At 43.8% G+C, this 23205-nt stretch overlaps 1 protein-coding gene and 1 pseudogene across 1 annotated transcript in view; one reads left to right on the forward strand and one right to left on the reverse strand.

Annotated features, from left to right (window-relative positions):
- Positions 1-3868: 3868 nt before the first annotated feature.
- LOC121027953 (uncharacterized) lies at positions 3869-4019 on the reverse strand (annotated as a pseudogene).
- Positions 4020-15195: 11176 nt separating this feature from the next.
- The window catches only part of SRRM1 (serine and arginine repetitive matrix 1), a 31894-nt gene continuing 23884 nt past the window's right edge, over positions 15196-23205 (forward strand). The window contains 6 exon segments of the mRNA XM_040465146.1: positions 15196-15326; positions 18218-18307; positions 18563-18685; positions 20811-20981; positions 21557-21672; positions 22992-23195. Coding sequence (XP_040321080.1) covers positions 15306-15326; positions 18218-18307; positions 18563-18685; positions 20811-20981; positions 21557-21672; positions 22992-23195 — 725 coding nt within the window. The 5' untranslated portion in view covers positions 15196-15305.

Raw genomic sequence — 23205 nt, forward strand, 5'->3', positions numbered from 1 at the left:
GCGAGCAGTGGGAGATGGGCGGGGAAGAGAGGCTCCAGTATGAAGGATCTTCAATGCGTGGTTATTTTAAAGGCAGTGGGGAGCCACCGAAGGTGCTCGAGCATTGGAGTGACAAGATCAGATCTGTGCTTTCGGGAGACTAATCCTGCTATAGTGTGCAGAATGGGTTGGCGTGGGAGAGACTGGAGGCCGGGAGAACAATTTCGAGTCCATTGCAAGAAGTAACAGGCGCATCTGTGTATCTGTTAGTTTTTAAATGCTTTTTTCTAAATGGCCCTCTAATTGTAAAGCTTTGTGCTTTTTCCTTTTTTAAGTAGCTCTTCGTGGGTGTGCAGTAACCCAACAAAAATGTCTCCAGGAATTGCCTGGGGCCCACTGGATGGGAGCACACAGCAGGGGCATTGTGTCAGCTCTGTGGCCTTTTGTCCCAAGACACCCATTCCCTGCACAGAAAATTTCCTGGCAAAGAAGAAAACTGTTGTGGTTGAGCAGATAGTACTGTCCCGGACTCTGACAGTCAGCCCACGTTCGGGAGAAGCAGGTAGAAACATGACTGACCTTAGATCTCTAGTGATATGAACCCCTCGGTCTGGGGACAGCCCAGGTACTGTCAGAGAGCGTTCCCTCCCTGCTCGAAATCTCCTCTTGAGTGAATTTTAGTGGGGCCCCTTCAAGAATGCTGTGATGCCTTAATGGATCTCCAAGAAATGTAATTACCAACTTATTCCTTCTTTGCAGCTTTCCAGTTCTTGCCTTGGTAGTCACTTGAAAGCAAAAGAGATTTACAAAAAATATTTTCCACATTTATTTATTTCTGAGAGACAGAGAGAGACAGAGCACAAGCAGGGGAGGGGCAGAGAGAGAGAGAGGGAGACGCAGAACCCGAAGCAGGCTCCAGGCTCCGAGCTGTCGGCACAGAGCCTGAAGCCCACTTCAGATTCTGTGCCTCCCTCTTTATCTGCCCCTTCCCCGCCCGTGCTCTCTCTCTCAAAAATAAATAAACATTAAAAAAAATTGTTTTAATAAAAACAGAAATTATCCTTGCCAGATCTACTCCTTGTTCATCTCCTCTACTCACACCAGGATGAGGGATGGCCTATCACTCCTTCCTGCTGGAAATACTTTCTCACTTGGCCCCCAGGGCCCTTCCCTCTCTTAGTTCTGCCCTCAGTGACCATTCCTTCCCCGTCTCCCGTGCTGGCTCCTCATCACCTTCCTTCCTTCTTCTTCTTCTTTTTTTAATGTTTATTTATTCTTGAGAGAGAGAGAGAGAGACAGAGAGACAGAGAGACAGCACAAGAGGGGGAGGGGCAGAGAGAGAGGGACACACAGAGTCCGAGCAGGCCCCAGGCTCTGAGCCATTAGCACAGAGCCCGATGCAGGGCTTGAACCCACAAACCGTGAGATCATGACCTGATCTGAAGTCAGGCGCCCAACTGACTGAGCCACCCAGGTGCCCCCACCTTCCTAACTTCTGAATGACGAGCGCCTCAGGGCTTGGTCTCAGACTTCTTTGCCGTCTGTCCTCACTCTCTTGGTGACTTCCTCTGATCCCGTGATGTAAGTGCCATCTATATGCCGCAACTCTCAACTGAGCATCATCGGACCTCTCCCCCGATTCTAGACATACATGGCCAACAAACCACGTAATAGCGCCACTTGGATATCTAACGCGTATCTCAAACAGCCCAAAGCAAACTCTTGCTTTTCCACCTAAAGCTACTTCTCCCTAGTCTTTCCCATCCTGTGAAGAGCAACTCGGTTCTCCCAGTTGTTCAGGCCCGAACCCTCAGCCACATCCCTGATTCTTTTCTTTCTCTCACACCCACCCATTAGTAAATCATCTGCTCTATTTTTAAATTGTGTATCTTTTCCCACTTTGCAACTTGTCTTTTTCCTCTTTGTGATATCTTTTGATGAACAGACTGTAGTCATATTTATCAATGTCTTCTTTTTTTTTATGGCTAGCACTTTTAATTTTTTTTTTCAACGTTTATTTATTTTTGGGACAGAGAGAGACAGAGCATGAACGGGGGAGGGGCAGAGAGAGAGGGAGACACAGAATCGGAAACAGGCTCCAGGCTCTGAGCCATCAGCCCAGAGCCTGACGAGGGGCTCGAACTCACGGACCGCGAGATCGCGACCTGGCTGAAGTCGGACGCTTCACCGACTGCGCCACCCAGGCGCCCCTGGCTAGCACTTTTAAAACCATCTTGTTTCAAGAGGTATTCCCTATCCCTAGTCCTTAAAGATACTCTCCTGAAGCTTTTTTTTCTTTTCTCTTTTTTCTCTTTCTTTTCTTCTTTTTTTTTTTTCTCTTCTCTTTTCTTCTCTTCTTCTCTTTCTTTTCTTCTCTGTTCTTTTCCTTTCACCTTTGACATCTTTTCCATAACCCTACTCTAAATCACCATCACCTCTGTCCTGGGTCACTGTAATAGCCTCCTCCCTGCTCTTCTGGCCTCCAGTCTTGCCTCTGCACAGTAACCACGATGATCTAAGCTGGATCGCTTCAGTCCCCTGCTAAAAAGCCCCTAAGGGATTCTCATTTCATTCCAAGCAAAATCCCGGCCACCGTAACCTCTCTCACTTCCTGTAGCTCCCTCTCTCACTCCACTCCAGCCACACACCGATCTCCTTAATGCTTCTAAAACATGTCAAACACACGCCCATCTCAGGACCTTTGCACCTACTGTTCTCTTTGCCTGGAATTCTCCTCCTCCACATAGCCACAGTGTGGCTCCTCCTCTCAAAGCAGACTCAAAGGTCACTTTATCAGAGAGGACTTTCGTGGCCACCCTTTGTCAAAACAGTACATCTTGTTCATCAACAGTGTCCGTCTCGTGCACCTCATTAATTCTTCCTGATTATCTGTCGTCTTGCAATAGAAGCTCCACAAAAACCAGAATTTTGTTGTTTGCTGCTGTATTCCCAATGTCAAGGGTGGTGCCTCACATAACAAATAATGAAAAAATACTTAACGAATCCATAATTGAATGAATGAATGTGCCTTAAAAAAAATACAATGTTCTTTTTTTTTTTAAGTTGTATGTATTTATTTTTTAAGAGAGACAGAGAGAGGAGCAGGGGAAGGGCAGAGAGACAGGGGACAGAAGATCTGAAGCAGGTTCCAGGCTCTGAGCTGTCAGCACAGACTCTGACACAGGGCGCGAACTCACGGACTGTGAGATCGTGACCTAAGCCGAACTCAGGACGGCGAGATCATGACCTGAGCTGAAGTCGGACGCTTAACCCACTGAGCCACCCAGGCACCTCTTCTCATCCATCATCTACACAGTTTGCCTCCAGATCCAACTACACACACAAAATAAAAGAAACATTCTCAAATATACACCTCACTCACTGTATGTGAGGTCTTTTTGGTATGGGGGTGGAGAAGGGGGAACATTTTTATGCCTTGGCGTAGAATTGCTGAGTCATAGAACACACATTATATTTAATTTGACTAAGTACAGCCAGAAGGCCTTCCTTCTAGAAAGGCACACAGTTTATACCTCCAGGTATAAACAGGGAAAAAGCACACACAGTTTCTACCTCCATCAGCAATTAGTGGAAAATACCCTGTTTCCTCCATATCCTTATGGGCCCTTTGAATTATCTTGGGTTTCTAATTTTTTTGGCAATATTATGGTTATAAAATATTATCTAATTGCTGCTTTAGTTTGAATTTCTCTGATTGCCAAGAAAGGGCACTTAGAGTTTTAGTTCTAGAATCTGTGATATTTTAGATTTTTGGGGGGGGGATGGGGTGGGGAGGAGTTCAAGTTTTTAGACACTAATAAAATTGTTTAAGTCATTTATTCGCCTTTACCACCCCCCGCATATGTCATTGCTTTATTCTGCATTCAGTTCTCTTCTTTAGGAGTGATTTCAAAGAAGGTTTTTATGTGGCAACATTTCTGAGGCCCTGAGTAAATATTTATTTTACTCGAGTATTTAATTAGCAATAATCGCGCCTCGGATAAACCTCATTGGCTACGATACTGCCACTGCGCAAAGCTTTACTCGAGTATTTAAATGACAGTATAACTAGAGATAAAATTCTAGTTTCAGAGTTCTTTTCCTCCATTACTTTGGAATATTACTCCATTGTCTTTTTGCATAGCAGCTCTTAAGAAGTCCTTCTGTCAACAATCTAACCATATTGCCAGGAGTTTCCCCCACCCCCGCCATACTGTGTTCTATTTGTAAAATACCAAATAAAATATGTAACATTAAAAAAAAAATGGCTCTGAACACACTCCACTCAACTCCAGAGTTGGAGCATTATCAATACTGTTTAATAATTTACTTCTGTGTTCTTTCCCTATCTCCTCCTCCATTCTGACCCCGGGGGGAACCACTTTCCCGAACGTTCTTCACCTTAAAAATAATTTTGTCGTAAGGGCATGCTTCCCTGAAACAATACGTTGTTGAGTTTTGCTAGCTTTTTCTTTCTTTTTTTTTTATTTTTTTTTAATGTTTTTATTTATTTTTGCGACAGAGAGAGACAGAACATGAGCAGGGGAGGGCCAGAGAGAGAGGGAGACACAGAATCGGAAGCAGGCTCCAGGCTCTGAGCCCCCGATGCGGGGCTCGAACCCACAGACTGTGAGATCAGGACCTGAGCCGAAGTCAGACGCTTAACCGATGAGCCACCCAGGCACCCCTTGCTAGCTTTTTCTTTTCATTTTTTGATAAATGAGCTCACACTGTGCATAGTCTTTTGCAACTTGTTTTGGTTTTTTCAGTCTCAATTTAATTTTTTTAATATTTATTTATTTTTGAGAGAGCGAGAGAGAGAGAGAGAACAAGCAGGGGAGGAGCAGGGAGACAAGGGAACAGAGGATCTGAAGCCAGACACGGGCCTAGCGGAAGACGGACATGTGACCGACTGAGCCACCCAGGTGTCCCTTTCCAGTCAATTTTAAAGTTTTACCTATTTTGTGCCATGCACCTGTACTCCATTCCATTTCCTTTGAAATTCCATTTTAAAAACATACTGCCATCTATTTATATCCATGATCCTGGTGACAGACACTTATGTGATATCCGGTTTTTTGCCAGTAGGAAAAATACTGCTTTGCATATTTTGCACATGGCCCCGGTACACACATGCACTGTTTGGAGTGGAAATGCTGGGTCATGGGCTTTGCACATCTTTGATTTTATTCGATAATGCCAAATGACGGATAGTATTTCACAGTGTGGGCACCGATTTACTCTCCTGCCAGTTAATCTGCATCTTTGGTAACACTTCGTATTACCAGACTTCTTTTTTTTTTTTTTTTTTAATTTCTTTTTTCAACGTTTATTTATTTTTGGGACAGAGAGAGACAGAGCATGAACGGGGGAGGGGCAGAGAGAGAGGGAGACACAGAATCAGAAACAGGCTCCAGGCTCTGAGCCATCATCCCAGAGCCTGACGCGGGGCTCGAACTCACGGACCACGAGATCGTGACCTGGCTGAAGTCGGATGCTTAACCGACTGCGCCACCCAGGCGCCCCTTACCAGACTTCTTAACGTGGAAGAGGTAGTCCAGTCCATATCAATTGGCATCGTGTGATCTTGATTTGCTTTTCCCAGATCGCTAAAGAGGTTGATAGACTCTTCTGTGGAACGCTGGCCGGTTCAAGACTTTGCCCATCTTTCCATTGGGTTGTCTGCTTTTTTCTCACTGGCGTGTGACCGTTTTGAAAGAGTGTTCAGTTACAGTGACATTGTCACAAATGTCTTCTCCCGGTTTGCAACTTGTCTTTTTTACTCTGTGGTATCTTTGGACAAGCAAACATGCTTTAAAGTCAATGGACATTTTAAGAATTTAAGAACAAAAAGTTGGCTTGTAATTTTTTTGTAAATGCTTGTTTATTTTTCAGAGAGAGAGAGAGACAGAGCGTGAGAGGGAGAGGAGCAGAGAGAGAGAGGGAGACACAGAATCCAAAGCAGGCTCCAGGGTCTGGGCTGTCAGCGCAGAGCCCGATGCGGGGCTTGAACTCACGGGCCATGAGATCATGGCCTGAGCCAAAGTCGGACGCTTAACTGAGTCAGCCACCCAGGCACCCCAATTGTTGCTCATTTTAAATGAAGTCAAGAATGATTTGAATCACTGATCGCTTAGGGCCACTACTGCCCTGATGGTCCAGGGCCCGACACAGAAAATTCACCCAAGCCCCTCTGGCTTTCCGTTTCTTTCACCCGGTTTGGGCGCAGACTGGGAGGCATTTGATGACCAGCTACATTCCCTCCTCCAGCTATTTGCTTAAACGCCTACAGATAAGCCATTAGTGATGTCTTGGTCCCAACTCTCAGCAGACAGACCAAACCCTAAAAGTGAGTTCTGGCGTATGCGGGCTGTGTGACTTTAGGTAACGCACTTCTCCTTCCTGGGCCTCCTTCTGCTCATTTCTACAATTGGGATAGCGATGTATGAATTTTCAAGAGCTGCTGTAACAGATGACCACAGACTGGGCGATTTGAACCACAGAAATTTATTTTCTCACAATTCTGGAGGCTAGAGGTACAAGGTCAAGGTGTTAGCAGGGTTGGTTTATTCCGAAGCCTGTCTCCTTGGCTTGTAGATGGCCGCCTTCTCCCTGCACCTTTGCATGGTGTTCCTGTCGTGTGTCTGTGTCCTGATTTCCTCAGGATTGGAAGGATTTCCTCAGGATTGGATGAAGGCCCACCTAGTGACCTCACTTTAACTTAATTACCTCTCTAAAGACTCTATCTCCAAATACAGTCACATTATGATGTACCAAGGGGTGAGGACTTCAACATGTGAATGTGGGGTAGGGGGACACAATTCAGCCCGCAACAGTCTACTAGGTATTATTGTTAGGACTGAGTTAGCTAATGCGTTTAAAGCGCTAATGATGGGGTTTTTGGGGTGATGTTGGGGGTTCGGAGCTGACGGCCAAGAAAGAATTCTTGAAGACGTCTTTGGTGCAAAAGGGTGATTTTATTAAAGCACGGGGGATTGGGGCGCCTGGGTGGCTCAGTCCGTCGAGCGTCCGACTTCGGCTCAGATCATGATTTCGCAGTCTTTGAGTTCGAGCCCCACGTCAGGCCTTGTGCTGACAGCTCGGAGCCTGGAGCCTGCTTTGGAGTCTATGTCTCCCTCTCTCTCTCTAGCCCTCCCCCGCTCATGCTTTGTCTCTCTCTCTCTCTCTCTGTCAAAAATAAACATTAAAAAAATTTTTGTTTAAAAAGCACGGGGGACAGGACAGAAAGAGCTGCACCGGGGCTGTGAAGGGTGACTGATTACACACCTTCAGGTTGCGAGGCGCTTAGGGATAGCGTAAGTCTCAAAGGAATTCTGGAAACAAGGTTTCCAGGACCTTGAGGGGGTAGGTGTTGTTAGGAAAATGTCATTTATTACTGTTTAGTGAAACCTCAGTCATGAGACCCTTCAGATGTATATCAGGGGCCATATGCCTGGAGTATAATTGCCAATATATACTTGGGGGCTAACGATAAAGGAAGTTTGCAAAGGAATTTTTATGTGTTTAGGGACACTCACGGGATCCTGGGGGCGTCAGGATAATGTTAAGCCAAGATTCCCTTTTGCCCCTAGCAAGGTGTCATCATGGAGGCAGCTGAGCTCCTAGAGGGAGGCCACTCTGCCTGTTTCAAGGACTCCTCGATGGGCTGTAGGCAGTAAGGGAACTTAATTTTTCATTTGCCTTTGTTTCTCCCATCACCGTGGCAAGCACCTAATATGTGATATGAGGCCTCCAGGAAACGGAGTCTACAGGTTTCTGGAGAATAGGCTATGGATAAGATTGTCCTTTTCTTGCCGTTTACTAAGTTATCCGTAAACTGAAGGAGACTTCTGTCCTGCGTGACTGTGATCTCTGACGCGGGATCGTGGGGCAAGCTGAGGGCAAAGTACAGGCTAAGAGCACCTCCCCGCCAACACCAGGTGGGATACACGTGATATTCCTCAGACACTCCTGGCTGCCCAAGGACAGGGGAAAGGAAAGAAAGTAAATGGTTGACTGACTCTTTTAAAAACATGCCAAGACAGGGGCACTGGGTGGCTCAGTCCGACTTCGGCTCAGGTCATGACCTCACGGTTCATGAGTTCGGGGCCCCGAGTCGGGCTCTGTGCTGACAGCTTGGAGCTTGGAGCCTGCTTCAGATTCTGTGTCTTCCTCTTTGACCCTCGCCCACTCACGTCTGTCTCTCTCTGTCTCTCTCAAAAATAAACATTAAAAAATTTTTTTAAATAAAAAAATAAAAATAAAAGTAAAAATTAAAATTAAAATTAAAAAAATATGCCAACACAGGGGCACCTGGGCGGCTCAGTCGGTTAAGTGTCCGGCTTCGGCGCAGGTCATGATCTCACAGTTCGTGAGTTCGAGCCCCACCTGGGGCTCTGTGCTGACAGCTCCGAGCCTGGAGCCTGCTTCGGATTCTGTGTCTCCCTCTCTCTTTCTGCACCTCCCCCGCTCATTCTCTCTTTCTATCTCTCTCTCTCTCTCTCAAAAAATATATAAACATTAAACAATTTTTTTTTTTTAATATGCCAACACAGTGCCTGAATATAACATCTGTGGGGGAACTTTCTACGGGATGGAAAGCAAAGCAGGCAGTTACACTGTTGTTATTACATGTGCCTGTTGCTGTTACCTTTCTGGCTATATTATAAGCTCCCTGAGGACTACCTTAAAACTTCCCTTGTTATACCCACGAACTACATGGTGAGCACATAGGGCTCAGTAAAAACCAACCAAACCACAGTTGTCTTTATGATAGTTTACTTCCTTCTGAGAGGATAGAACGCCATCTAGTGAATCTTGTATTAGACTCCGAAAGTGAGATTCAGAAAACCCCAGACTGTTGTTCCATGTCTTACATAGCTGATATTTATATATGCAAAAGCAACTAGAAACCTCTTATAGTTTGAGCTTGATATTTTTCCATTTATTAGTTTCTTAAAATTTACATCCAAATTAGTTAACATATAGTGCAATAATGATTTCAGGAATAGAATTTAGTGATTCATCACTCACATGTAACACCGAGTGCTCATCCCAACAAGTGTTGGAATGCCCCTTGGCCATTTAGCCCATCCCCCCCACCCACAACCCCTCCAGCAACCCTCAGTTTGTTCTCTGTATTTAAGAGTCTGTTATGGTTTGTCCCCCTCCCTGTTTTCATATTATTATTGACAGCTTGATATATTAATGACAAATTCAAGTAAGCTTTTATTTTCCTTTATTGCCAAGAGATTTCTGGCTTTCATAGAGTTAACCTCATAGTGAATCTGATTATTTATAGAATGGAAATGCCATAAGTAAAAGTGTCATGCAACTATGAATGACAATAAAATAAACATGGAGACGGCCATGAGAAATTCAGCAATCATAAAGTGTCCATTTAGTATTAAAAATGTGCAGCATAGGGGCACCCGACTGGCTCAGTCAGTGGAGCATTCAACTCTTGTTCTCAGGTTCATGAGTTTGAGTCCCACATTGGGTGTAGAGTTGTTTTTTGTTTTTTAATGTGCATTATAGTGAGTGCAGGAACACTATAGTGCCAAGAAGCTATTATTCCTGCCTGTACTATAATGCCAGACTTAATTTGACTACTAAAGACTTTAACAATAAAGTTGTAATTACAGCTGTTGTTAAAATTTTATACTTTCTTGATACAAGTTTATTCTGTATCCAAAAACTTGCTCTATGATGGCAATCTTCAGCTTTAGCAGAATATTGTTTTTAATACTCAACTATTGTGCATATGGCCAAAGTGTGTATTTGATGCACATATACTTAGAACCTATTATTTGTCAAACTCTGTTTTGGGCACTGATGATAAAGAGAGGAGACATAGTTCCTACCTTCAAAGAGTTTTGTGTGGTGGTAGGGGGTCGATGGGGTAGGAGTAGAGATGAACACATACATGATTAGAATATAATGGAAAATATGCTAATAGGTAGAATATGAGGAATCTGTTTGGGAAGGTCTACCATTGGGGTTTTGGGGGCTCAGCAACCCCCTAAAAGATACTCAGATGGAAAAAAACAAAACAAAACAACTCAGATGGCAAGTACTAAGTCCCACTACCAGAAATGCTTCCTGGAAGAGATTACATCTAAATTAGAAGGGCGCCTGGGTGACTCAGACAGTTAAGCATCTGACTTTGGCTCAGGTCATGATCTCGTGGTTTGTGGGTTCAAGCTCCCTGCCAGGCTCTGTGCTGACAGCTCAGAGCCTGGAGCCTGCTTCAGATTCTGGGTCTCCCTCTCTCTTTCTGCCCCTCCCCCGCTCATGCTGTCTCTCTCTCTCTCTCAAAAATAAACATTAAAATTAATTAATTAATTAAACCCTAGAGGAAGAATTAGAGCTGGCTAGTTAAAAAGGATTAAAGGTAGAGGGACAAGGTGGGGAGGGCAAGGCAAAGCTTGGAAGGGAGGTAACAGTGGTTCTGGATCAAGGGAACAGAATATGTGCAAAGGTTTCTGAGGAGAGAGGAAGAATGCAATCCTTTCTAAATCTAAAAGTATACACACTCTTGTACTTACATATTTTTTTTAATTTTTATTTTATTTATTTAAGTAATCTTTACACCCAACGTGGGGCTCAAACTCATAACCCTGAGATCAAGAGTCGCATGCTCTTCTGACTGAGCCACCCAGGTGCCCCTACATGTGCAACTTACTTATCCCAGTAATACTTATCCCAGTAGCCAGCCTCCAAGATGGCCCCCAATGATCCGCAGCTGCTAGTATCCACACTCTTGTGCTGTCCCCTCCAAAACTGATTACGAGTAACCTGTGTCACCAATAGGATAGTGTGGAAACTATGGTGTGTGTCTTCTGAAGTTAGGCATTAAAAGACACCATGGCTTCTGTCTTGCTCTCTTTTGGATCATTTGCTCTGGGGGATGCTACCAGGTCATGAAGACACCCAAACAGCCTAGGGAGAAGTCATTGTGGCAAGGAACTGGGGCCTCATGCCAATAGCCATGTGAGTGAACCTTCTTGGAAACACATTTTCCAGGCCCAGTTGACTGTAACCTAGGCCAATATCTTGACTACATTCTCTTAAAAGGCCTTGAGCCGGAACCATCCAAAGAAGCCACTCCGGATTCCTGATTCACAGAAATAGTGCATGATAGATAACAAATATTTAATGTTTCAAGTTGCTAAATGTGGGGAGTTATTCGGCAATAGATAATACACTCACTGATGTGCTCAAAGACACCTTCCAGAGCAAAATGCATCAGCTTTTATCCATCAGGCATTTTCATTTCAGTTATGGGATTATTTTAGTCCGTGGCTTGTTTGCTAAATTTGCACTTGGTTTTTGAGATATTTTGTGAAGACTGCTCATCTGTTTTATCTAGGAAACACAAATGCAGAGCTGAAAGAAAGAAGCAAATGACAGAGACAGATGCAGAGACGAGAACAAAAGCTGAAAGGGGTGAGAAAATCACACAAGATGCACCTCCTGGAGGGATGGTTATCTTCAGGACCAGTGGCTTTAAAGGACAGAGGGACTAGGGACCAGGTGAAACACTTCTATCAGGAACAGCAATCAATGAACAACGAGGAAAAGTGGTTGATGAAATGAAGAAGTCTTGGACTCTGGGCCTAGAGGATCAACACTCAGGTTGGCTGCCCATTAGCTTTTAGAGGCTCAGAACATATTTGAGGACTTAAAGACCAGACCTAGCAAAGAACCACCAGAGGCTCACTGGGGATGGCTTCTTGGCTTTAAGACCCATTTTGATCTGCACAGCATCAAAGTGAGCAGGAGATAGCATCTGCAAATACCTTCACTGCCAAGTACTTCTACACTGCACCTGCTGGGAGAAGGCTTATTTGCCTCAGCAGAGTTTTCAATGTGGACTCCCCTTATAGAATCAAAGGTTACTATTTCAAAGAACAGACTCACTCATTGGTAGAAATGCCTGTCGTTACTGGTCCCGACTCTTACTCACGCATTTATTCACCAAATATTTACTGAGCTCTAAGAATGTAGCAGATACTCTTCTAGACACTAAGGCTTTGATGGTGAACAAGAAACTCATAGTTTCTTCTTCTTTTTTTTTTAATGGGGGCAAAACGGTAAGCATGTAAACAAAATAGAGAACAATGTCAGATACTATTAATTGCTATGAAGAAAAAATAAAGCCAGGTATGATAGAGTGAGTGGGGAGAGGGTTCAGCTATTTTCAGAAGGCTGGTCAGAAAAGGCTCGTTTGAGGAAGTGATATGAGTCACCTCCTAGTAACTTTAGATTTACCAACATACAGACAAGAAACTGACTTTTGAAACCTAACCTGTTCGTAATTAGGCCACATCTGTAGTTCAGTGTGGCTGCAGCTTAGAAGTGAAGGATGTGGCCAGGAAGAGGATTGGTCCATGTGATGAGTCTGAAGAAGGGCGCAATAAACAAATCATAAAGGGTTTTGTAGGCCAAAATAACTAGCTTGGGCTTTATCTAGAGGACAATAGGGAGCCACAGAAAGGTTTTCAAATTGAAGGGTGAAAGGATTAAGACTATTACCTTAGAAAATCACTCTCAATATACGGTGGAGACATCAACTCTGAAGGGAGGGGAAATCTTAATAGGTTGTGGCTGCAATGGCCCAGACAGTAATCCAAATTAAGGAGGCAATGGGGCAAGAAGGAAAGCAACAGAAATGAAAAGGCAGGAGTCTGAAGAGTATGAATGATGACAGATAGAAAGGTAGGCTCATTCATTGAAAAATGGGAAAAAAAAGGGTTGAGGCAAGTGAAAGAAGATGAAGACATTTTGGGACATGTTGAGTGTGAGGTACCTATAGGACGTCCCAAGTGAATGTCAACAAGAAGTTGCACATATGGGTCTGGGGCAGAGATTTGTCTCAAATATATAGGTTTGGAAGATGAAATGGTCATGGAACCAAGAGAAGACAGATAGGTCATCTTTGCTGAGTAAAAAGCAAAAAGGGTCAATGGCAGGACTGTAAGCAAGCAACATTTATGGGGTTGGCAGCACAAGAGCAGCGATAGTAAAGATAAAACACAATGACTGATCAGAACCACAGATCACAGTGAGATTTCATAGTTCCAACTGGTCAACTGGCTTGTTCTGTGGAAGCCAGTTAGCTCCCCATCTTCGATGCTTTGACAATGCTGTCATTCATTCAATGAATTTTATGCAGGGGTGCCTGGGTGGCTCAGTGGGTTAAACGTCTGACTTTGGCTCAGGTCATGATTTAATGACTCATGGGTTCCAGCCCCCACATCCGGCTCTGTGCTGAGAGCTCAGAGCCTGCATCCGATTCTGTCTCTGTCTTTCTCTGCCCTGTTCTGCTCGTGGTCTGTCTCCTTCTCTCAAAAATAAATAAACATTAACAAAAAGTTAAAAAAAATAAATCTTATTGAGCCTCTACGACGTGCCAGACATTGTCCTAGGTGCTAGGGACGCATCAGTGAGCAAGAAAGACAAATGCCCTGACTTAAAGGAGTTTACGTTCTAGTGTGGGGAACACACAATAAACGTTAAAGATAGGTAAGTAAATATTACAGGGTGGTAAAAGCTATGGGAAAAAGCAAAGTAGATTAGAGGCATCAGGGTTCTGGAGAGTGTGTAAGCAATTTCCAGGAGGATAGTCAAGGTAGACCTCATTGACTAGGTGATACTTGAGTAAAACCCTGAAATTTACCAAGGAGATATCTGATGGTAGAGCGTTCTAGGCAGAAGTCACAACCAGTGCAAAGGTTGTGAGGCAATAGCAAGCTTTTAGAAAGTTCAAGCAGTGAGCAGCGTTAGGGCCCCAGGAAGAGGATCACAGAAATAGGGGAGCCATCAGGTAGGATTTTAACCTTTGTTCTGAGAAAAATGAGGGACTTTGGGGAGGTTTGGGGCTTAAGAGCGACATGACTAAGGGTTTCTAATAGGATCACTCTGGCTGCTGCATTTAGAAAAGATGCTCAGTGACAAGGGTAGAAGAAGGGAGACCAGTTAGGAAGCCGGTGCGGAGGTTCGGGCAAAAGATGACGGCACCTCGAGCCAGGATCATAGCTGAGTGGGTTTCCCGGCAGTCTGGAAGTGGGGTGAAAGAGAGAGAGAAGTCGGGAGTAACACCAAGGCTCGTGGCCTCAACACAGGAAAGATGTTGCCATCGACGGAGGCGGGGGATCTTTGGGAGGGGCAGGTCGGTCTCTGGGGTGCGTGAGGAGTGAGGGGGAAGAGAAGGGTGGGCATCAGGGGTTCGGTTCCGGGACACGTTAAGTTGGGGATGTCTCTCCAAGTGGAAATGCCAAGCAGGAAGCTGCCTGCACCAGCTGGAAGACCGGGAGAGGAGCCTGAGCTCGACTGTGTTAGCACAGAACTCGTATTCAGAGCCGCGGGAACGACATCCACACGGTTCGGGGCGTGATGCGGGCCATGGCAGGGCGGGCAAGGAGAGCGTGAGCGCGCAGGGAGAGCTAACTTTATAAAATATGGCCAGAGGGACACGCGCCTTCCCGCGCTGGGCGGCGAGCCGGCGGAGCCCTGCCCGACCCGCAGCCCCGGGCCCGGGCGCTCTCGTCCGCTTCCTGCCCGTCGGCGTGGTTACCGGGCGGCCGGAGCCGAAACTCCTCCGACGGGCGTTTGCATTTTCGGCCAGCTCCCAAAACGAGGGAGCTGTGCGCCGACCGGGGGAGGAAGCCCAGGAGACCGGGGCCACGGGGCGGACTTCATTCACACTACACAGCTCCACTACGTTAGAGCCGATCTTAGTCACCCGTGGACTCGTAAAACCAACACAGTCACAACTTTCACGATGACAGGAGAGGCCGGCAGGCTTCTCTTCCGCGCGCGGGCCGCGCCGCCCGCGTCACTCTGAGGTAACAGCCTTTCTTTTCAATCGCTCCATGGAGCCCCCAGAGCGGGAGGCCTCCTCCACTACGGGTCGAAGGATGGGTCAAGTGGCGCTGCGCGAACAAGGCTGATCCAGTGCCACAAAAGGATTCGCAGGGCGGGGCTACCCAACTCTCTCTCTCTCTCTCTCTCTCTTTCTCTTTCTCTGTCTCCCTCTCTCTCTTTTTCTCTCGTTCTTATTGGCTGCGGTCGCGAGACTCTCCTCCCCGGCCTGGCTACTCGGGAGTCTCGGAGTCCGGCAGCGGCTCGCCCCTTGGGCGCGCATGCGCACGCGTGGCGGGTGCTCCCCGCACTGAGCAGGCGCGGCCTCGTGTCGGCCTAAGGGGCGGGTGGAACGGCGCGCGCTGCGTCCCGGCGCTCGGCTTTCCCTGCCGGTCCCGCCCTCCGTCGCGGCGGCGCGGTGTATCTTGGGATAGGGAGCGATCTCCGAGCGAGGCAGCAAGATGGACGCGGGATTCTTCCGCGTAAGTAGAAGCGCGGGGATCTGGGGTGAGGTGAGGGCCCCATCGGTGAGGCCCGACAGCAGGCCTAAACTCGGGACGGTGTGGCCACCGAGGGGAGGCTTCGAAGATCCTGACGGCCCTCCGTGCCGGCGGACGCTCCCCCCTGCCCTGCGGCGGAGACCGGTGCGCCCCTGCGCAGTCTCCTCCTCCGGGATCGTCCCCCCTACGCGGCAGCGACGGTCGCCGGAAAATGGCGGCGGGAATGGGCCAGAGCCGTACCTCGGCGCTCGCCTGCCTAGTGGGGCCTGCAGGCCGAGCCGCGCGCGCCGCCGGGTCCTGGGGCCTAGTTGGGCCGCGAGGAGGAAGTCCCTGGGGGGAGGCCGGAGGGAAGCCCTGAGGTGACTGGCGGCGGGAGGATTCTGGAGAGTACGGGCTAGGGGTACCGCCCCAGGAGAGCGTGTTAGAGAGAGAGGAGAGGACAGGAAACGGCGTTCAGCGGCTTCTCTCTCGAGAGCGGCGCCAACCACCCCCTCCCCCGTCGTCCCTCCTGGTCCTAAGTCTTCGCGAAGGCGCGGGGTCAGAGTTCGCGGGAACTCCCGCCCAATTTGATATCCCTTCAGGGAGGGGAACTCAGATAATACGCCGTTGGAACGTTTGAATCTGAGACTCTAAGGGCAGCGGGTGCAACAAAAAGTGTGCACGTGTATGGAGGCAGGGGCACGGGGTAGAGCCCCTCTCCCTCCCGCACGCCGCTCCCCACCCCCACCCCCGTTTGTTTCTTTTCTTTTGAAGTCCGCTGGAGAAAAGGGGCCCCTTACCTACCTAGATTGTCCCAGGGCCACGCTCCCAGCACCTGCGGGCGGGGGAGCTACCTCGTCGAAGTTGGTGCTCAGGGCCCAGACTTTATCCGGCTGGTACCGCAGGGCCTGTTTGCCCCGTATTCCGCTTCTGTAGGAGACGAGTACCTGGGAGAGACCTAGATGGATGGGAAGTGACACTGATAGGACTAGAGTTTGCAAATGCTTTTCAGTGCAGAACCGACCCTATAGAGACCGGTGGTTTTGGTCAAAATCCATACTTCGTGTAACAGACGTTGCGCCTCGCTACTCCCTGGGGCGTATAATAATGCAGTTTGCATGTTTTAAAAGGGAAAGTTGAAAGAGGGGAAGACCAGGACTTGAGAGAGCATAACTCTGGACACTCTGAAGCCGACGTTGAGATTCTTGAATTGGCTTTAAATGTGCCAATGAGTTTTTCATCAAAAGTTGCAGTATTATTCCCAGCCAGTTACTTGATTTCTTAGGTTGTGCGAAGGATAACTGTAGTTATTTCCATAATGATAGTTTGAATTGAGAGTACTTATCACATTTTCATGCTGTTAATGAACTCTATTTTCTAATTTTCATAAAAGTATTTTGTTGTAAGTACTCAATATTTCCTGTGATCCAATGTAATATTTTGACACAAAAGCCTATTTTGATTTTTTTTTCTTGTTATGACCTTTAGTGGAAAGGAGTTCCAACAGAAAAAGAACAAGGTGGTTCATAAATTAAAAAAAATTTTTTTAACGTTTGTCCATTTTTTTGAGAGAGAGCCCGAGTGGGGGAGGGGCCAAGAGAGAGGGAGACACAATCCAAAGCAGCCTCCAGGCTCGGAACTGACAGCACAGCCCCCTGCCCCCCCCCCCCCCCCCCCAATGTGAGGCTTGAACTCATGGACCGTCACTACCTGAGCCAAAGTCGGACGCTTAACCACCCAGGCACCCCGGTGGTTGATAAATTTTAAGACAAAGTTTGCTTTTGGTGTTACTAAAAACCTGGACGAAAGGAGGGGGAGTTATATAGTACCTATAATTTCTTCAAGGAGTTGACTGGATTTAAACTGAGTTGCAACAATTTAGGGCAATTACTTTTTAGTACACTGCCAACAAGATAGTAAACTGAATTTTTCATTTAAGATCAAAATGATGGCTTTCATTTGTTGAACTTCTGGCACATGCCAGTTACTTTACATATATTATTTTGAGTTATACGGCCCTGCAAAGTAGATTTTAGCAAGTAAGAAAGCATTGTAAAAGAGGTTAAGTAATGGGCTTTGAGTCATGTGGCTTAAGTAGTGGCAGAATTGGGATTCTAATCCAGGTTCTTTACCTTCCTAAACAAAATTTTCCCGATCACTTTCCAAGGGACAGTGGCCAACTCTGTGAACCAATCAGTAGATTTCACATCACATAGCCAGTTATTTTTTTATTTGGTCCACTTGGAATGAGAAAATGCAGATTAACTAGTGATCACTTGATAATCTCATGTAGTATTTGTAAGCTCTCATTTTTCCAAATTTATTGCTGAAATTAAGTTAATTATTAGGGTAGATCTGTAACAGATTCCATGTTCTCAAAGTTATGAAAACCAACATACAGTCCCAGGGTGTTTTCTTTTTCCTTTTCCGCTTGTTCATAGGCATGACCATAATTTGCAAGCATGCTACTGGTTTTCAGAAGAGGATGAAATTTAATGGTGTTGTTTGGAAGTATATTAAGTATAGTAAATATTTCAGTGTGTTCTTATTTACACAAAAAAAGCCTTAAATGTCTTTTAACATAGAAAAAGGTGTAAAAAGATACACATCAAACTTAACTTGGTTGTGGGGGAGGTGCTAGCTTTATGCAATATTGCCATATTGACCCGTTACAACAAGTTTATGTTTTGTAATTTTTAAATACAGTCAAATTTTTAAAATGTCAGCTTCATTGGGAAAAAAGTATGCAATCTGCACCTATGAATCTTAGCTGTGGTGTTTTCTATTTACTTGATTACCCTATTTCTACTGTAAAGGTCATGGCCATGATTAACTGACAAAAATCAGGAATTTAACTTTGAACTCGTAATTAAAATGTGTTTCTCTTCCCACAGGGAACAAGTGCAGAACAGGATAATCGGTTCAGCAACAAACAGAAGAAGTTACTGAAGCAGCTGAAATTTGCAGAATGCCTAGAAAAAAAGGTATTCTTCTAGATAAAACTGTTTTTGCACCTTTATAGCACAGTTGGTTCATTTTGGGACCGTTAAACATTTTCCACCTTTTAGCAACAACAACACAGAATAGCACACAGCCACATAAGAATGAGCCATATTGTAGCGTGTTACACCAAAAAAATTTCATAGGTTAAAAGGAATTTTGTTGGGCAAAACTCTTCAGTGAGCTTTCTTTTAGGATTGTGAACCCTGTACTCAGTCATTTCTTGTATGCTTTATCAGGTGGATATGAGCAAAGTAAATTTGGAGGTTATAAAGCCTTGGATAACAAAACGAGTAACGGAAATCCTTGGGTTTGAAGATGATGTTGTGATTGAGTTTATATTCAACCAGCTGGAAGTGAAGGTAATAATACACAAATGGCTCTTATTTCTGAATATGTGACATAATTTTGTGAATCTATGGAAACTGAATTTTTCTATGGAGTGCAAATATAGGAGGGTTGTTTTACAATGTTTGTTGTGAAAAGAATTCACTTTGTAAACAACTATTAAGGCTGGAAGTTTAGTGAAGGTACATAGTGTTGAAAGCTACACAGGTGAAAAATCAAACTTATTGTTTGTAATTTTGCTGTTACATGTTAAGTTACTTTGACAGCAATTTTCTAATGATAATGTGATTTATGATTTAAAAGGCCTGAACCAAAATGGAAGTTATTCCTTGCGTCTGAAGTATAGCACCATCACCTTATTAGGTCACAGCAGAGTGAGTGTCCCAATGTCGCTCTGACCCAACTCCCTTGATGATGCAGTGTGTGTTTGGAGGTGAGTTGTGTAAAGTGGCCGAACATCAACAACAACAACAAAAACACAAACAGGAAAGAGCAATTGGGTAAATCTATACACTGCTCTTTAAAAATACTATTATGAGATGGACGTTTATGTGAAGCATGAGGGGCAATTCTGATTTGATTGGATATTGTTTTTAAAATAATCAAGTAACTGAAGTCTTTAGTTGTAGCTGCATGTCAGCTAGTCATCGATTAACATTTTAGGCACAGACTTTTTGTTTACGTTATGCTTAAACTTCAGACTGAAATAAATTGGCAGCATTATTAGAACCAGTTAATATAATCATTCCTTTCTTCATACGTGAGATAATATGAGATGATGATAGAACTGATGTTTAAAAACGATTTTATCATAAGATAGTTTGTTATTTTGCCACAACAACCCAAAGGATAGTAAGATGTACCATATGACCTTTTGGCAAATATACCAATGTGAATTTACCTTTACGTTAATCCTTTTCCCAAAGAGTTCGCCCTTGTGTTTTGACAGAACAGTTGGCATTTCAACTGATAAGGTATTTCTATTTTAAAAATAATTTGGTAATTACATTTTGTTGTGAATATTTTTAAAGATTAATTTTAAGAAAGCACTTCTTTTAAAATGTATACATTTTACTTAGAAAACCAGGAACATGGGAAAACGTTTTTAAAATGATGATTAAAGATAGATTTTATTGGAGAAATGCTTTACTGATTTGTATTTTAGTGCATTTTTAAAACCTAAGTATCTGGTAGTATTCCCCTTGTAGTGAGCATGAGATTAAAGTTTAGAACTTTTTTAAACAATCTTTTCTTTTTTTGTGGTTGTGTACTCATTATTGCTTGTTCGTCTTTTGCAATTTAGATAAATGATATAACATTAAACTCAAGGTGGTTGAGTTGCAGTAGGGAGTCGGAAGCAAGCCAAGGGAACATCTTTCTCTACAGGGGACTTGGCGATTCCAAACCCCCAAGGTTCCAAGAAGAAACTGAAGACACCTGGAATCTGTACTTGCTTTGTGCTATTGAGCTGTGCTTGTTATATGGACCTTGTTGCTTGACCAACAGATTTAGCATTTAAAAACCCAGTTATTTTTGAGAAAACTTGACCTCTTAGCCCTTTGTGGACAGTTGAGAATTCGAGGCATTGTTATAGTAGATTTTCTTTATGTAGAAGTCAGGCTTTCAGCTTAGTCTTCAAAAGTTACAGAGTGCATGCATAACTTGTTAGTTTTCATAACTGGACGGTAGATACTTTATAGAAAGCTATCTTATAGTGGTAGAGAAGTGAATAGTTTATGTACTTTTTCAGTTTCTCATTGGGGGAAAATTTCCAGGCAAGCAAACACTTTCCTTGTTAGTAAATGCAGGAATTTGTGGATGTTCATGATGGTTTTTAAAGTTAATAAATGTAAGGCCCACTAACAGCCACATAGTCTAAAAATACTTACGAAATCCACAAAGGATTAACAGGCTGCTCTGATGCTTTTGGTAGAGTGAGAGAGAATTTGGTAATCTGTGCTAGAGATTATATTGCTGAGAAGCTATTAGAGAAAACTATTTTTTAAGTAGTAAAGAATACATATATGTATTTAAGCCCCTATGGTAGACTTAAAAAATACTAATTTATATGAGTTTTAGGTTGGTTGGTTGGCCTGTTTTGAAGTAACCTGTTTCTCTTCCTGTCATGTCTTTTTGCAGAATCCAGACTCCAAAATGATGCAAATCAACCTGACTGGGTTTTTGAATGGAAAAAATGCTAGAGAATTTATGGGAGAGCTGTGGCCCCTGCTCTTAAGTGCACAAGAAAACATCGCTGGAATCCCTTCTGCTTTTCTAGAACTGAAGAAAGAAGAAATAAAACAAAGACAAGTAATAGCCTTTCTGTTTTGTGATGTTGATTTGAGGGCATGGTATCCAGACTGCTAACACACTTTAAATCTTATGTGACCTGGCTAGGATTAGCATGTTGTTTTGCTTTGCTGTAATATATTTGGACATTCAGTTTTGGTTCTCCACTCCTTCTCCCCAACCCTAATCCAAACACTGAAGTTTAAGATGTCATTTTCCCAGAGTCAGATATATGTGTGTGTGTGTGTGTGTGTGTACATTTTTTTTAATGTGAGTACTTCTAGCTTAAGAAAATTGAACTTTAGTAACAGTGTAAAAGTGTAAGCATGGCTTCTTCGTATGGGCAGTGTATGTTAAATCACAAAAGAGTAAGTTGAACATGAAAATTATTTTTTTAAGTAAACTTGAAAATAACTATTCTCTTTCATTCAGCTGTTAGGGATTAATTTTCAGCGAGAATAGTCTTGTTGAAAAGCAGGAGGCTGATGAAATGATTTATACGGCATTGGTGTTTATCAGAGGTGCAAAGTCTTCCTCAATTTGTTTAGTGATCTCAGATGTTCAGCTATGTTTCTTTGAAAACTTGATCTTTGCAGATTGAACAAGAAAAGTTGGCATCTATGAAAAAGCAAGATGAAGACAAGGATAAGAGGGATAAGGAAGAAAAAGAAAGCAGCAGAGAAAAAAGGGAGAGGTCTCGGAGCCCAAGAAGGTATAATATAAGGGATGCATATGTTTTACAAATGCTTCAGATCGTACTCTGTGTGTAGAAAGTTACACAGTTAAAAAGGAAGCTACCAGCACTATTCAGAATTTCTTCCATCATGTAGTTTTCATGATGAACTAAGGCTGGTCTCTGGCCCAAAATATTAAAGGTTTGTTTGAGGCAGATCATTGGACTATAATAATTGTCTCTTAGATCTTGGTGAATTGTACAACTCTCAATTTCTAAATCAGAATCTAGACTTGCTTTCCATATTGCTTTTCTTTAAATATAGCATTTAATTATTTTAATCTTCTCCAGTTCTTTTTCTTTCCTTTTAATTACAAATCTGTACCCATTAGCCATTCATGTTACACTTCTCTAATGCCCTGTTCTGCTTTTCTTAGATGGTTGTATTGAACCCAAACCAGATCATTTATTTGTTTTCTTCTTCCTTCCGATGAGACTATGGTTAGGTTTCCATTTTTAAACCCATGACTCAGCTTCTACTGTATTTGTGGTGAAAGGTGAGAATTCTACTAGGGTTTTCATTTTTAGAGTTCTGCTAATTTTTTCACAAATCTGGAATTAAAGGGCAGAGGTAATTTCTTTATCCATTTTAATTTGTATATTTGGTATTAAAACCTCCTTACTAGGGAAGCAGTATTATTTCTAGTGTTAAGCACATCACAGTGGTAACTAGGCTATTGATGAACCAGGTCTGCTGTTTTACTTTTACGTTAGGGAAACTATTATTGAAAAGGAAAGGGGACTTCTCCTTTTCCTAAAAGGCTATGCAAATATGACGTGTTTCTTTTTTCTTCCAAAGAGCACATTAATTGCACTAGTCATTTTTCTGGAATACCTAGATTACCTGACAGACTCTATGGTGGGATCTGTCTGCACCCCAACTCTTGTTTTGTTGGGTTTTTTTGGATTTGTTGTTAGGGAATCTCTCTTTACTTTTAAGCATTCTCTTCCTCTGAAAAGTTGGTCTTTGGTCTCTTCATCTCTGGGAATGATTAAGAATCTAAATCTAGAGTTCCAGGTCAATGCTTTCCTCTTATAACTGGTATACCAGACAGTGTTGTTACCTTTTGTTTACTTACCTTTCTGGTTTTCTTTTGGCCCTTCCCATATTAAGTAAATATGACAGGATATCTTCTTTTCATAAGGAATCTCTCACCTATAAAGAACAGTGGTATAATCAAAAAGATTAATTTCTCACTTTGCCCTTGACCCTCTCCCCCAACCAACATTATTCAAAAACCTGAAAAAAATTGCTTTTATCCTAGACACAAACCTGAAAAAAATTGCTTTTATCCTAGACGCAAATCCAGATCTCCTTCCCCTAGAAGACGATCTTCCCCTGTCAGGAGAGAGAGAAAGCGCAGTCATTCTCGGTCTCCCCGCCACAGAACCAAGAGCCGGAGTCCTTCCCCTGCTCCAGAAAAGAAGGAAAAAACTCCAGAGCTCCCAGAACCATCAGTGAAAGTAAAAGAACCTTCAGTGCAAGAGGCCACTTCTACTAGGCAAGTAGAT

This window comes from Herpailurus yagouaroundi, unplaced genomic scaffold (assembly GCF_014898765.1).
Source record: "Herpailurus yagouaroundi ecotype Mexico unplaced genomic scaffold, PumYag 77, whole genome shotgun sequence".
Taxonomy (NCBI): domain Eukaryota; kingdom Metazoa; phylum Chordata; class Mammalia; order Carnivora; family Felidae; genus Herpailurus; species Herpailurus yagouaroundi.